Source organism: Zosterops lateralis (genome assembly GCF_965231275.1).
Source record: "Zosterops lateralis genome assembly, chromosome: 17".
NCBI lineage: Eukaryota > Metazoa > Chordata > Aves > Passeriformes > Zosteropidae > Zosterops > Zosterops lateralis.
The window spans coordinates 8,652,442-8,667,234 of NC_139777.1; the positions used below are offsets into that span (position 1 = coordinate 8,652,442).

At 40.7% G+C, this 14,793-nt stretch overlaps 1 protein-coding gene across 3 annotated transcripts in view; it reads left to right on the forward strand.

Annotated features, from left to right (window-relative positions):
- CLTCL1 (clathrin heavy chain like 1) overlaps positions 1-14,793 on the forward strand; it is a 32,580-nt gene that overhangs the window by 12,720 nt on the left and 5,067 nt on the right. For all 3 annotated transcript variants that reach the window (XM_083873735.1, XM_083873736.1, XM_083873737.1), the window contains exons 6-29: positions 818-991; positions 1,301-1,498; positions 1,874-2,074; positions 2,191-2,343; positions 2,881-3,003; positions 3,794-3,931; positions 4,128-4,292; positions 4,669-4,849; positions 5,199-5,362; positions 5,517-5,642; positions 5,925-6,067; positions 6,667-6,901; positions 8,695-8,817; positions 9,252-9,397; positions 9,788-9,971; positions 10,153-10,345; positions 10,842-10,999; positions 11,093-11,257; positions 11,379-11,486; positions 11,799-11,966; positions 12,049-12,198; positions 13,016-13,147; positions 13,486-13,596; positions 14,128-14,298. In XM_083873735.1, the coding sequence (XP_083729861.1) occupies positions 818-991; positions 1,301-1,498; positions 1,874-2,074; positions 2,191-2,343; positions 2,881-3,003; positions 3,794-3,931; positions 4,128-4,292; positions 4,669-4,849; positions 5,199-5,362; positions 5,517-5,642; positions 5,925-6,067; positions 6,667-6,901; positions 8,695-8,817; positions 9,252-9,397; positions 9,788-9,971; positions 10,153-10,345; positions 10,842-10,999; positions 11,093-11,257; positions 11,379-11,486; positions 11,799-11,966; positions 12,049-12,198; positions 13,016-13,147; positions 13,486-13,596; positions 14,128-14,298 (3,810 nt within the window). The remainder of the gene's footprint in view (positions 1-817; positions 992-1,300; positions 1,499-1,873; positions 2,075-2,190; positions 2,344-2,880; positions 3,004-3,793; positions 3,932-4,127; positions 4,293-4,668; positions 4,850-5,198; positions 5,363-5,516; positions 5,643-5,924; positions 6,068-6,666; positions 6,902-8,694; positions 8,818-9,251; positions 9,398-9,787; positions 9,972-10,152; positions 10,346-10,841; positions 11,000-11,092; positions 11,258-11,378; positions 11,487-11,798; positions 11,967-12,048; positions 12,199-13,015; positions 13,148-13,485; positions 13,597-14,127; positions 14,299-14,793) is intronic.

A 14,793-nucleotide genomic window follows, 5' to 3' on the forward strand; every position in this document is an offset into this window, starting at 1 on the left:
CTAGATAAGAATATTAGCATACCTCCTCTAGTAGCAGCACAGAAAAGGCAGTTTTGGGCATTAGTGGGCAGTTCTTTAGGGAAGAACAGAGCTGGTTGCTATCACAGATCAAATTTCACTTAGCATGTGTCTGGGACTAGAAATTGTCATAAAATCAGACTATCTTGGAGCATAAGACTGTTGACAGGTCTAACAGACCAGCTTCATAAATAGACCAAGAGATGCCCATAACTAAGGTGCATGCATGGCAGGATTCATGTGGCTCTATACTTCAGCTTAAGACTTAATTTAACAAAACATCCAAAGATTTGTTCCAAAAGGAGAGTATTTCTATGTCTGAAGACTGTTTTGGCTTGAAAGACTCCCCAGTTTCAGTGACTTGACAAATAAACTCAGTACTCAGTAGATGAGTTTAGATTCTGCTGGTGCTTTGGGTAAGGCTTTGTTGGAGGAGAATGGGATTATCTCATTAGTATTTCTGAACAGAAACTTGTACTGACATATCTAGACTAGAATGCTAATTATGCCCAAACTTTTTTCCTTAGCTTGGCTTATTAGGATGAAGAGTATGTTCTTTGCTGCAGATGAATTTTAATTTCCCTTCAACCTCTCTATTCACCAGAGCTCTGCCTGCAAATGGCCAGCAAAGCTGTTCATTGCTTTTGAGTCTGAAAGGAAGAAGCCCGAAGCTATATTTGTTCTTAGTGTCAGTACAAAGGCATGTCACTGCAGTACTTTTTTGTGACTAGGCTAAAGGCAGCTGTCTAAGTGTTACAGTCTTACTAGTTTTGACTAATAAAAACCTGTCTTTTGGCAGATTGGAATTAAGCATGGTGTTACTTACTTGATCACGAAGTATGGATATATCCACATGTATGATTTGGAGTCTGGCGTGTGCATCTACATGAACCGTATTAGTGCTGATACTATCTTTGTCACAGCTCCTCACGAACCTACCTCAGGCATTATTGGTGTGAACAAAAAAGGACAGGTAACAAATCCACCATTATGTTTCTGAGCCTTCTAAAGTTCAAATGGAATGTAACAAACCTAATGAGTGACTTAAATGGAGTGTAACAAACGTAATGAGTGACTTGATGCAACAAATGTCATGGAAGGGAGCAAGTGACAATTTGATTAATCTGATTTTTTATCTCTTGTAGTACAGAGCTAACTTGGAGAAGAACTTGTTTTTTTAGTAATCTCCTCCTTCACTGATGAGCTGCATAGCCATTTTGTTGTATTTCATAGTGGTTGTGGAAAGGACAGTACTCCTCAATATGCCTCTTGTCCTTTCCAGGTGCTTTCTGTGTGTGTTGAGGAAGACAACATAGTGAACTATGCTACGAATGTTCTCCAGAATCCTGACTTGGGGCTGCGAATGGCTATACGTAGTAACCTAGCTGGGGCAGAGGAATTATTTGCCAGAAAGTTTAACACACTCTTTGCTCAAGGAAATTATGCAGATGCTGCTAAAGTAGCTGCATCTGCACCAAAGGTAAGTAACTCCAAAGGTAAAGCTTAGAAATCATGTAAATTTGCTTAAGCTTAGTGGATTTCTTAGCTCACTTGCATTTCAGAGCTTGACATTCAAAACATAAATGCAGTGTTAGTTCTCTGCAGTTTGGTAGGGGTTCTGACTAACACATTCCCCTGTATCCCATAAAGGAATAGCTGCTCTTTTTTTCTCTAACCAGACTGGACTTTTCTCTGGCCATTGACTTCTTGCTAAAAATTCATTGGTTTGATGGTCTCTATCCTGAAGGTTTAACAGTAGATGCTTCGGTTTATCCTTAAAGCCTGCTTTTTTTTTTACTAATGCTATTCAGTCTTCACTAATTAAACATTACTTCTCTCTCTTGTGCCTGTTCAGGGAATTCTACGTACCAGTGATACAATTAGAAAGTTCCAGAGTGTACCAGCTCAGCCTGGGCAGGCCTCTCCCCTGCTGCAGTATTTTGGAATATTGCTTGACCAGGGACAGCTGAACAAGTTTGAATCTCTGGAGCTCTGTCGCCCTGTCCTGCAGCAGGGCCGCAAACAGCTTCTGGAGAAGTGGCTGAAGGAAGACAAGGTAGGCTCGATCATGACATCAGCCTATTTCTGTTCCCTTGTGAGTGTGAACAATACTTTTGTTGATGCTACATCTCTGAATTCTTCTGCTTGACAAAATACCACTTCTGACTTCAGCTGGAGTGCTCAGAGGAGCTGGGAGACTTGGTGAAAACAGCTGACCCAACCCTTGCACTTAGCGTCTACCTTCGAGCTAATGTGCCAAACAAAGTGATTCAGTGCTTTGCTGAAACTGGTCAGTTCCAGAAGATTGTACTGTATGCTAAGAAGGTAAGTCATTTATCACAAACTGCAGACTCTGTCTTATGTTTAATGTGTCCATTGTGCAAATTGCCATGTATTACTATGGTCTAAAAAGTCTGCAAAAAATAAACTTCAAAACATCCAGAATTTTATGAAGTATTAATTTAATGGATTGGCTTAAGCTTGTTCTACAGAATAAAGACAGGATACTTCCTAAATTCCTTAGACTTTGTTTTGTAATCCACAAAAAAAGAAAAATTGCCTAATGTCCATGTTTAAGTTTAGGACTTAATAAATAGGGCTTTAGGACTGTTGAAAAATTTATTCCAAGCAGTTTTCTTACATAGCCAGGGAATTGTCCTGGCACAAGTTCAGTTACTAAGTAGGTGAATACTGAATTTGTGTGTCAACAGACAAGAAATGTTTTTGTCTGAGAATCCCTGGAAGATGGGGGATGAGCACTGCAAGCTTACAACTGTTTGTAGTCCCTATGCTAAAGAATCTGAAGAATCAACAGAAGTGTGACACTTCCTAAATACACATGACTGTTTCTGAAATCTCTAGGTTGGCTACACCCCAGACTGGATCTTCCTCCTGAGAAGTGTGATGAGAGTCAGTCCAGAACAAGGTCTGCAGTTCTCTCAGATGCTGGTTCAGGATGAGGAGCCACTGGCTAATATTAACCAGGTGAGTCCTCCAACAAGTGTACTGGTCTCTTTCTAGACAGAGAGAATAGCGTACTACCATTCTGGGGACTGGGTAAGGCTGGTTCATATCTGTTGTCATCTTGATTAGAGGAGTGACTAAATAGTCTAGTCATGTTTGGTTATCATTGAGTTCTTTGGAGGCAAGTGTGTTCTCAAGTTCTTGTGGAAGCTTTCTGGTTTATTCATAGTAAACCTGCACAGTCTTAAAGTGTTACTGTAGTACTGTTGGCTTTAATGGAGCATACATCTCTTCCATTTACAGTAAGACGAACATTTAAACCTAAGTTCAGTTCTGGCTGCCATTGGCAACTTCTTGTTAAATGGATGGAGAAATAAGGGAACATTTTGCATTATTAAATAACGAAAGCTACATGGAAAAAAATCTTGGCTGTTCTTCTAGCAGCTATCCCAACAAGAGAGAAGGGATGAGCTTTGCATGCTGTGTTAGAACTAAATAAGAGTGGGTGGTAAAGTCTGGCATAGTAGCTCAGAGTAATGCACTTCTTCCATTCTAGAGAAAAAGGAAACATGAAACTTGTCTCTATTACCATGATAGTAATACTATGAAAGGGAATGCAGCATGCTAGGTGCTGTGGTAGCCTGTTGTCTCGCTTTGAGACAAGTTAGAATTGTGGCACATAGGGGATGCAGTATCATAACATCACCCCAGGACACCTGTCTAGCCAGGCTTTTTTTGTATACACAGAAAAAGGTATGTGTGTATATGTCTTTTCTATGTATGTCTTCTCTAACTTGACTAATCTCAACAGATTGTGGATGTGTTCATGGAGCACAGTCTTCTGCAGCAGTGCACATCCTTTTTGTTGGACGCCCTGAAAAACAACCGCCCTGCAGAAGGCCACCTTCAGACCCGTCTCCTGGAAATGAATTTGATTCATGCCCCGCAGGTACGACCCAGTTCCTCCAAAAAGGGAGAGACAGTACTGGACTTGTACAAGAATAGGATGTCTGATACTGTTATCTCTAAGTCATTTAGTAACATGAAAGTCTACTAAGTAAGTCACTGCTGTGACTTCTCAACAACTTGTAGGCTAAGCTGCTGTGATTCTCTTGACAGTCTGAATATGAAATGTAACCTCCTAGGTTGCAGATGCCATTCTTGGAAACCAAATGTTTACACACTATGATCGTGCTCATGTTGCCCAGCTGTGTGAAAAGGCAGGCTTGCTCCAGAGAGCTTTGGAACACTACACAGATCTCTATGATATTAAACGTGCAGTTGTTCATACTCACCTCTTGAATCCTGAGGTAAGTGTTGTCCAGAGTAAGAAAGTGATGTGAAGAGTCTTTAGCACTTTTGCAGCTGCCATAAGATGGGTTGTAGTTACTGAAGTAGCACAAGTAGCTGTGATTCAAGAGCATTTGTCCAGTTAACAATTAAATTGTAATCTGTACTTATAGTGGCTTAAATCTGACCTCAGTTTCCCAGGTGGGCATTTCAAATATTATTTCCAAACTGCACTTTTGTAATTGTAAATACAGTGAGTATTTCTTTCTATGTCTTTGGTCTTAGTTCAGGGAAGACTTCTCTCTAGTAGCTGGGTAGAAACTGTCTAGTTGCCACATCTTAGAAATCAGTCAAATCCTGTATGAGTTACTGAGTAAAATTTCTGTGTCTTCGCAGTGGCTTGTGAACTTCTTTGGCTCTCTCTCTGTTGAAGACTCTGTGGAGTGTTTGCGTGCCATGCTGTCAGCCAACATTAGGCAAAACCTACAACTCTGTGTGCAAGTTGCTTCTAAATACCATGAACAGCTGGGCACCCAGTCCCTTGTGGAGCTTTTTGAATCTTTCAAAAGCTATGAAGGTACAGTATTAGAGGGAAACAGCTTACTTGGAAGCACTGACTGATTGAAGCTAATAGTAAGGATTGTAGCTTTTATGGGAGAGGTACTTGTCACATGGATCTTAGGATACATTTATGAAAGTGAGCTCACCGCGGTGAGTTTTAGGGGTAGTTTTGTTCTAGATAGTTTCTTAACTCTCTTGAGTAAAGATAAGAAATAAAGATGAATCCTGAGAGAAGTTTCTGATTCTCCCTGCAGTTGACAGAAAGCTACTCTCTCAGCAAGGCTGAACTGAGTCACAAGCGGAAGCCTGTACAGCCTTCACTTGCTTCACTTCTAACAATGTTAAACACATGTGACTCTTTCCAGGACTGTTCTATTTCTTGGGTTCCATTGTAAACTTTAGCCAGGATCCAGATGTTCATTTCAAGTACATCCAGGCAGCTTGCAAGACCGGTCAGATAAAGGAAGTGGAAAGAATCTGCCGTGAAAGTAACTGCTATAACCCAGAACGAGTGAAGAACTTTCTCAAGGTAAATATTCTGCCCAGGGGATTGAAGGGTCTTCTGTATATTTTGCTTAGCAGCAGAACTAAAGCTTCCTAATGGAGTGAAACACCAATAAGGTTTAGTTGGCATGGCTGTGAATGATCTTTTGTTGCTTTTTTCTCTTTCGCACAAAATACAGGAGGCAAAGCTCACAGATCAGCTTCCTCTGATCATTGTCTGTGATCGGTTTGACTTTGTTCATGACCTGGTGCTCTATTTGTATCGCAATAATCTGCAGAAGTATATTGAGATCTATGTACAGAAGGTAAGGACTTTCTCTTTACTTCATTATAAGGAACTTAGTTAGCAGACTACAGTATAGTCATTGTATCTTTTTTGCTCACTCTCCCATTGCAGAGGCTCTTCATTAGGCCTTTTGTCTATCACAAAAACATTATTCCTGGAATGTATGTGCAAATGTTAGTTACTCAAAGTTCTCTGCTCTGAAGCATAATTAAAACTGAACTAGAACTTCCCCATGTGGAAGACTGAGGGTGCATTATTAGTAATGCTAATAACTAATTTTAATGATGGTGGCTTATTCTAGGTGAATCCTAGCCGTATACCAGCAGTGGTTGGAGGGCTTCTTGATGTAGATTGTTCTGAAGATGTCATCAAAAACTTAATCATGGTGGTGAGAGGGCAGTTCTCCACAGATGAGCTGGTGGCTGAAGTGGAAAAAAGAAATCGGTAATGAAAATCCATCTGTAGGCACCGGTGTTGGGCTTCCCTCACCCTGCTATACACAGATTGAACTGCATGCAGTTTTGTTAAATGATAAAGCACTAATACTGTTTTGTGTTTTTTTATAGAAAAGCAGTTCAAATTTGCTAGCCAGTCTTTTTGATTGCTTGGGTTGTGTAGGAATGCCTGACAGCACTGGATGATGTGTAATATGGCTTTTGAACACTTCCATACAGCCAGCCATGGGATGTGCCTTTGGAGTAAATTTGGATCAAACTGTCTTGACAGTCTAGCTGCAGGCACACAGCAGCTTCTGTAATTAGTTTTTAACTGCCTGTTAAATGAACAAATGGCTTTAAGCATGAACTGCCAGCTAATATAACAGGACTTGAGAGATTGTAAGACTAGGGGTATCTGCAACCTTCCCAGATGTTAAACTGCAGATCTGGCTTCTGCTCATTTTAAGACTCATTAGAAAATAACTGGCTGGTCTGTGTTTGCTTTTAAGTCTGACTAGCAGACTTGCTTGAAGGGAAGGCCTGAGTGGTAGGTGTCAAACATACCTCAGACTGACTTATAAACCTAAAATGTTTGCTTCTTCAAAGGCTTAAGTTGCTGTTGCCGTGGCTTGAATCAAGGATTCATGAAGGTTGTGAAGAACCTGCGACTCATAATGCTTTGGCCAAAATCTACATTGACAGTAATAACAATCCAGAGCGCTTCCTTCGTGAGAACCCTTACTATGACAGCCGTGTAGTTGGCAAATACTGTGAAAAGAGGGACCCTCACCTGGCCTGCGTTGCTTATGAGAGGGGACAGTGTGATCTGGAACTCATAAAGGTTAGCAAAACTGCATTTATAAACATGCTTAAAAGAACTACTTGCTGCTTGAAGTGGAGGCCTGTCTGGTTGTTAGTCTAACACTTTGCAGAATCCTGTCTTGCAGTCTCACTCAGGAGTTGAGGCAGGTGGGATTCTTCTGTGTGGAGACAGTAATTTTTATGCTGATGAGAAGAGCTTATGCTATATATCCAAACTGGATTTGTATAACTGGAACTTTGAAGTACCACCCATGTCTTTCATACACTGATTCTGCTTGAAATTCATTTGTTTATTAGGCCGAGGTAATGAATATGCCTACCATTAAAGCTTTGTTAATTTGTTGGGGGTTTTTTTGAACCTTGAAGACTCAACAGGAGGAACAGGCTGTCCTCTAGCCTGGCCCTACAGTGAAAGAAAAGATTCACTGAAACTAAAACAGGACTTGTAATTTGCCTTTGTTGTGATTGCTTGCTCCAGTACTTAACCAGAAATGAGGAAAATAAATATTGACAGTCTAACTACAAGGACTTACTCGAATAGCATTCCTCTCCTATCTTTAAGCTTGTTCTTAGAACATCCCTCAGAATTTCAAGGGCAAGTGAAATTCTCAGGGTTCTCAGCCACTTTCTAGTCTCAGTGTGAGCACCAGAGGTTAATGTCAGATGAAGCCAGGAGTGCTTATGGCTGCTGAGAAAAACATTCTCCTCCTACCTGCACTTCTGTACTGGTATCTGCAGAGAACCTCAGCTGTGAGCATTAGAGTAGTAGTATAATCCAGGCTTGCTACTGAAAGTGGATGATTTTCCAGCCTGAAGTGGTTAATTTTTAAGTAATAGTTGCACCATAGCTATTAAAAAAAGAGCTGGCTACATTTGTCTTCTTTATTTCAGGATATGAAGGTGGCTTTGAGTTAATTGTTTGCTAGGAGACTGCTGGGATAAACTTTACCATTCTAGTTAACCATTAAAGTCTGTCTGTACCAGTTTCTTCCCAGAACTGATGTTCTGAGGAAGTGTTTCTGGTTATGGAGAAAGGATCTTCCTTTAAGAATTATTCTCAAGATATTGTTGTCTCCTAAAAGAAGGGTCAGCTCCTGCAACTGATAAATGTAAAGCATAAAGCAAAATTGTGCTGGTACTGATTGGCTTATAGCACAGTAATTGAGATTCCATGAGCTTACTTGGATACTAGCAATGTGAGCTGTTACTATAAGATGACTTAGGCCTTCAGATTTCTACTCTTGTAGCTGGAAGTTGAAGCTAGTGGTATGAATAGGATCATGACTTGTAACTCTCCCATGGTGCACTCCTATAAGGAATTTCACATTTATTCTGTACCCTTAACACCTTAACAAGAGAATTCAAGCCACTTGCTATTCTGAACACTTATAAATGTGTGTAAAGCTAATGGCACCAAATACATAACTTACTTCTAGCCTTAAACACCTGCACCATTCCTCAGTTCACTACTTAGCACTGCCCAGGCAAGTGGCTCCCTTTTCTAGATTTAAAACTTAAATTCTTCAGGCTTCTGCAGGTCTTCACTTCAACCAGAAGCAAATAGTTACTATGAAGGCACAGTCAGTGTTTGTGTGTTGGGCAAAACCAACAGAAGCTATAGGAATTCTGCTGCAGACCTTCTCCATGAGCCTTCCAGATCAGAGGTTGGGTAAGAACTTGTCTGTGGCATTCAGCATTGGTCACAAATTAGTTCTAGTCAGTCTTCTAGACTGTCTAGTTCACAGCTAGCCAAACCTGTCTTTTGGTACTGACCCTTAACAATGATGCCAATAATTGTAATTTCTCCTTCAGGTGTGCAATGAGAACTCCCTGTTTAAGAGCGAGGCTCGCTATCTGGTGCGCAGGAAGGACCCTGAGCTCTGGGCAAATGTTCTGGAAGAAAATAACCCCTTCAGGCGGCAGCTTATTGACCAGGTACAGCAAAAAGGCTGAACTTAGAGGGTATGGAGACCTCACGGTGTCTCAGAAACATTATGGAGCATTAATGTAGCATTCTTCCCCCACAAGGTCCTTTAAAGCCCCATGTCATCATATAGAAGTTTGTAAGAATTGGAGTGGCAGGTAGTAATTCTAACCTTCATGGTCAGAAGAGTTAGCTACCAGTAAGATTTTTTTTTTTTTTCTGTCCTGGAGAATGACCTTCCTCTAGTGAATTTGTTTCCCACACAGGCGTATGATGTGACTTTACTTTTTGTAAAATACAGCTAATAGCTGTTTCTTGCTGTCTTTATCAAAATACTTTCAACATTCTGAAGCTTTAATTTGTAGTTCACTGGACAAATAACTTGGCAGATGCAGGAATACTAATTTGGGGAAAACACTTAATAGTTCCTTGCCTTTGAATCTAGGTTGTCCAAACGGCTTTATCAGAGACACAGGATCCAGAGGAAGTTTCTGTAACTGTGAAAGCTTTCATGACTGCTGATCTACCAAATGAACTGATTGAGTTGTTGGAAAAAATTGTCTTGGATAATTCTGTATTCAGTGAACACAGGTAAGAGGATGGCTTTATTCTCAAGTTTAGCCTCTTCAGTGCCTTTGTTTAGGTTGTGAATGATGTAGGTTTTCATGGGCCTCTTGGTTGCAAGACCTAAGCACTCTTAGTGTTTATAATAAGGTGAAAAGCTAGAATTTAAGGTGCCTTGTGCTTGAAGAACAGAGCCAGTTCACACTGTGCAATTTGCAGTGATGTGTTGAGAACAGAGAACACTAATATTGGTAAGCAGTTTCTTTTCTAAGATAAGTGTCAGTGGTTCTCAATCTGGGGATGAAATGTTGTTTCTAGTGACAATAAGTGGGTTTATTTTTTCACATGTACAATCCATGTCACTTAAGCAGGTGTTGCTGTGCACTGCTTATAGCCTATGCCTTCTGTTAACCAAAGGAATCTCCAGAATCTGCTGATCCTGACTGCCATTAAGGCTGACCGCACCCGAGTGATGGAATACATCAATCGGCTGGATAATTATGATGCCCCAGATATTGCAAACATTGCCATCAGTAATGAGCTATATGAGGAAGCCTTTGCTATATTCAGAAAATTTGATGTCAATACTTCAGCAATTCAGGTGAGGTGTGGTTCCTGAATGATAGTGTAGAATGCTTCCCTGGACAGAAATGGCTGTTCTAAGAGCAGTTAGCTTCATATTGCTTACACAGAGCAGTGTATACACTTGAAGGAAGAGTTCTGTTACAAGGGGCAGCATTACAAAACTTCAGTTTTTAACTTGGAACTTCAATTTCAAACAGGTGCTGATTGAGCACATTGGCAACCTAGATCGTGCTTATGAATTTGCAGAGAGGTGTAATGAACCAGCAGTGTGGAGCCAGCTGGCCAGAGCACAGCTCCAGAAGGACTTGGTGAAGGAAGCCATTGACTCCTATATAAAGGCAGATGATCCATCTGCCTACATGGAAGTCGTTCAGGCAGCTAATAGAAACGGTAAGGCAAAGCATCTTCAACTTCAGATTGCTTGGATATGAGCTAGGTTATTGCATTTACATTGTGCAGCAGGGACTATTGAGACTCACAAATTCTGTTTCAAAGGAAATGGGAACAGTTAGTATATGGAATGGATGAGTCAATGTTGAGTGAGATTCTGGTCAACAAGGTTGTCTGTTTTGCTACACCAAACATAGATCTCTTTATGGAGATAATTTGGACCATTATCTAAAATATCACTAGGTATAATGTATTTATTTAGCTTTATGTGTCAGAATTGCTTGCCAGTTGGATTGCAGAACAGTAGCAAGAAGTCCAGTCCTACCTGAAGGTGACTTGGTGTTGACAGGGAATTCCATAACTCAAGTGCAAATGTCTTACTATCGTGGTGAAGGAGAGCCTTGAGCCTGCTAGTGAAAACTGTCCCTAAGGTGGGCAAGGTAAACAATACAGAATGACTAAACACAGGACCTTACATACCTCTGCTCTCTTCCAGATAATTGGGAGGACCTAGTCAAGTTCTTACAGATGGCCAGGAAGAAGGCTAGAGAGTCTTATGTAGAGACAGAACTTATTTTTGCTTTGGCAAAAACTAATCGTCTGTCAGAACTGGAGGAGTTTATTAGTGGCCCTAATAATGCCCATATACAACAGGTATGTCTTGATCCAGTTTCCAAATGTGACTTGTTGCTTAGCTGACCCCTCATTCTTGGTGCTACCCTTGTTTACCTTGGACTCCTCATTCAGGTTGGTGATCGCTGTTACGAAGAGGGGATGTATGAAGCAGCAAAACTTCTCTATAACAACGTGTCCAACTTTGCTCGCCTGGCTTCTACCTTGGTGCACCTTGGAGAGTATCAGGCCGCAGTGGACAGTGGCCGCAAAGCCAATAGCACAAGGACTTGGAAGGAGGTAACTTAAAATTTTAGTAGATTTTAATTCTAGAACAAGTGTTATGGAAATACCTATTTGGAACTGTTAGTAAACCTCAAATTTGGTAAAGCTCTTAACTATCTGCTGACTGTCATGACAGGTCTGCTTCGCCTGTGTGGATGGAAAAGAATTCCGCTTGGCACAGATCTGTGGCTTACACATAGTCATCCACGCTGATGAACTTGAGGAGTTGATCAGTTACTATCAGGTAACTATTAATATTCTAGAAGACTTGTACTGCATACTTGTATCTGCTAATAAAGTGGTCACAGAAAAAAAATACCCTGGGGACTAATATTTAAACTCATTTTTCCTCTATCATCATTTCTTAGTGGAGACATGCATTTTTTCTGTAGTAAATAGAAAGGTAATAGTTTCTATTGTGCCTTCTTTTATAATTCTCTCGCCTCATTGGAATCAAAAATCTAAGCACTTTCAACAAAGAGAAAATCAAAGCATTGTATTTAAGTAAATGTGTATTTTAGCAAGCTTTATTAATCCTTATTTTCCTAACATCCAGGATCGTGGCTACTTTGAAGAACTGATTGCCCTTTTGGAAGCTGCTTTGGGCCTAGAGCGTGCTCACATGGGAATGTTTACTGAACTTGCCATCTTATACTCCAAATTCAAGCCTCAGAAAATGAGGGAACATCTAGAGCTTTTCTGGTCTAGAGTTAATATTCCAAAGGTATGCAGTAAAGTAGCTGCAAGTGAAGGTGGGAAGCAGCCAGCAAATCAAACCTGGTTCATTTTTTTGTTTGTTTTATTAGGTGCTCAGAGCTGCAGAACAGGCTCATCTCTGGGCAGAACTTGTATTCCTCTATGACAAGTACGAGGAGTATGACAATGCAATAATTACTATGATGAATCATCCCACTGATGCCTGGAAAGAAGGCCAGTTTAAAGACATAATTGCTAAGGTAAGTAACTTGGTAACTGAAGCAAAGTGCCAACAGCTCCTTTCAGGACAGAGACAGAAATGCACAACAGAGTTGCTGTTTAGAAAACAGTTTGCTTAAGCTGCTACTCAGTTTTTTTGCTGTACTTAAAACAACTTCAGATCAATTTAACACAATTAATCTGATCTTACACTATTTCTTTTCTGCTGTGCAGCACATTCTGCTGTTGAGTGGCAGCAGCTAGAACAGAATGCTTTCAGAGGTTGTGCAGGATCATAGGTCTAACCTCCTTAACACCTTTGAGCTGACTGCTGTTTTAGTCTGAGGTTGTAACTGTTCTTGGAAGATTTCTGCATATGTTTCCAGCTGTTTCACTGTGAGAAATGGGGTGAGCAGTCCCATGAGTACAGCAGAGAATAGTGAATTGAGAAGTAGTTTAAATAAGATTTAAGATGGAGTACACTCTTACTGCTCTTGGGGCTTTCAAGGAAGCAATTTAAAGACTTCTTAAGGCTACAGTCTTCACTGGCTTCAGAAGTCAAAAAATGGTTGTATTAACTGTAGTGGGCTGCCTGTGCCAGACCTCTTCAGTGGACAGATTAGAATTGGTTTGTAATGTCCTGGTAGCCTGTGGTTTCACTGTCTAGAAGCAGATGGTACAAGAAGCAGTCAGAAGATTGAGTAAGAATTCTCCTTAAGTGTAAGACTTCTGACCTCTAGAAGGAGAGTGAAGCTGTTTAGTAGGAGTCATATAAACTTTGTCCTGAGTTAAGTGGTCCAAACTAAGCACCTTCATCTTACCTCTGTTTGAAGTACTAACTAGTGTCTGATCATGCAGGTGGCCAATGTTGAGCTGTACTACAAAGCCTTGCAGTTCTACTTAGACTACAAACCTCTGCTGATCAATGATCTCCTGCTTGTATTATCTCCACGACTGGATCACACCAGGACAGTCAATTTTTTCTCAAAGGTGAGTTTGGGAAAGCATAGGTCAACAAAGTCCTATTGCTCAAGTTAAGATACTCCAGGCTCTGGCTGGAAAACAGAGTTAACATTTGTTGAGTAGCTTTGCCTCCAGTATAAAGGACAAAGAAGCAGCCCAGTCCTGGCTTGATATGGGAAATGCAGGAAGAGTTGTGTAACTGGCCTTGGAGACTTTTAATTTTACTCCTGGCCGTACAAGATGCCTAGAGAAATGTTTTAACAATAAGCACAAACTCTCATAATAACAAATGGGAACCTGTTTCAGGAGAATGCAGTGTCAGGATTGCTGTGCTTAATCTTGTATTGGACACATCTTCTTTCCAGGTTAATCAGCTACTTCTAGTAAAGCCTTATCTGCGCTCAGTCCAGAACCACAACAACAAAGGAGTTAACGAAGCTCTAAACAACCTTTTAACAGAAGAGGAAGATTTCCAGGTGAGCCCCTAAGCCTAAGGGATGGTTCTCTAACAAAAAAGCTGCTGACACAGTAATGTCCTTGAGTAGAAGATAACACTTCTCCAATGCAACAGAGAGAGGGTGTGCAGTCAGACCCCTAGCAGGCAGGAGTCTTGAGACATCACTGATTTGCAAAAAAGCAGGTGCCACAGATGCCACTGTTTTTCTCAGAACAGACCTCACAAAGGTCAGTATCAGGTGTGTACTCAGTGGGCAACACTTCTGTAAATAAATTTGCTTTGGCCCCATTGCCTGCTATTTGAAAACATGTTTTGTCTCTTAATGGTAACAAGCTCTTTTGTCTGGAGCCAGTATGACCAAGTTAGCATCTTGCTTCGTTAGAAAATACCCTTTGAAGAGGTGGATGAAACACTTGGGTAAATAAGGTGTGGCCATAGTATCAACATCCAGGGGGACAGAACTGAAACACTTGTGCACTGTGCTTAGCTGCTTCTCTACTTCTCACCTGCTGCCATCTGGAAGCATGTGTAACAACTCTCTCCCAAACAGGGTTTGAGAGCTTCCATTGATGCCTATGACAACTTTGATAACATAACGTTGGCTCAGCGTCTGGAAAAGCATGAACTAATTGAATTTAGGCGTATTGCAGCGTACTTGTACAAGGGTAACAACCGCTGGAAACAGAGTGTGGAGCTGTGCAAGAAAGACCGTCTGTATAAGGTGAGTTAATGACACTGCATAAATCTCATGGATAATCAATGTTTGTTAGTTTCAAATCTGGAGTTTTAATTAGGAGTCCTTCACTTGAAGAAAAGACTCTTAAAGCAGAAGTGATTGCAATTTCAAGTGTATGTCTTAAATCTAGTTTTATAATGTTGTCCTGTGTCTGGGGATTTGTCTGTGTCAATCAGTAGCATCTGTACATGTATCTATATGGAACCTTCTCCATAGAACTTAAGTCACAGGCTCTTGTAAGGGTACAAACAAAATGTGATTATGCTGGTATGCTCTTCAAGCCTGTAGTGAGTCCTTACAGGCCAATTTGTGCAATAGTGTGTAGGAAACCTGTTGGATGATGTTAATAAAGTATCTTGCTTGCCTCAGAGTTGTTGCGTGTGGTATCTTGCCTCCTACAAAGCATGCCTGGTGTTGTTAAAGACTAACTTCATGGTATGTCAAATACCTGGCTTATCTAGCTAGTAAAAACATGGATGT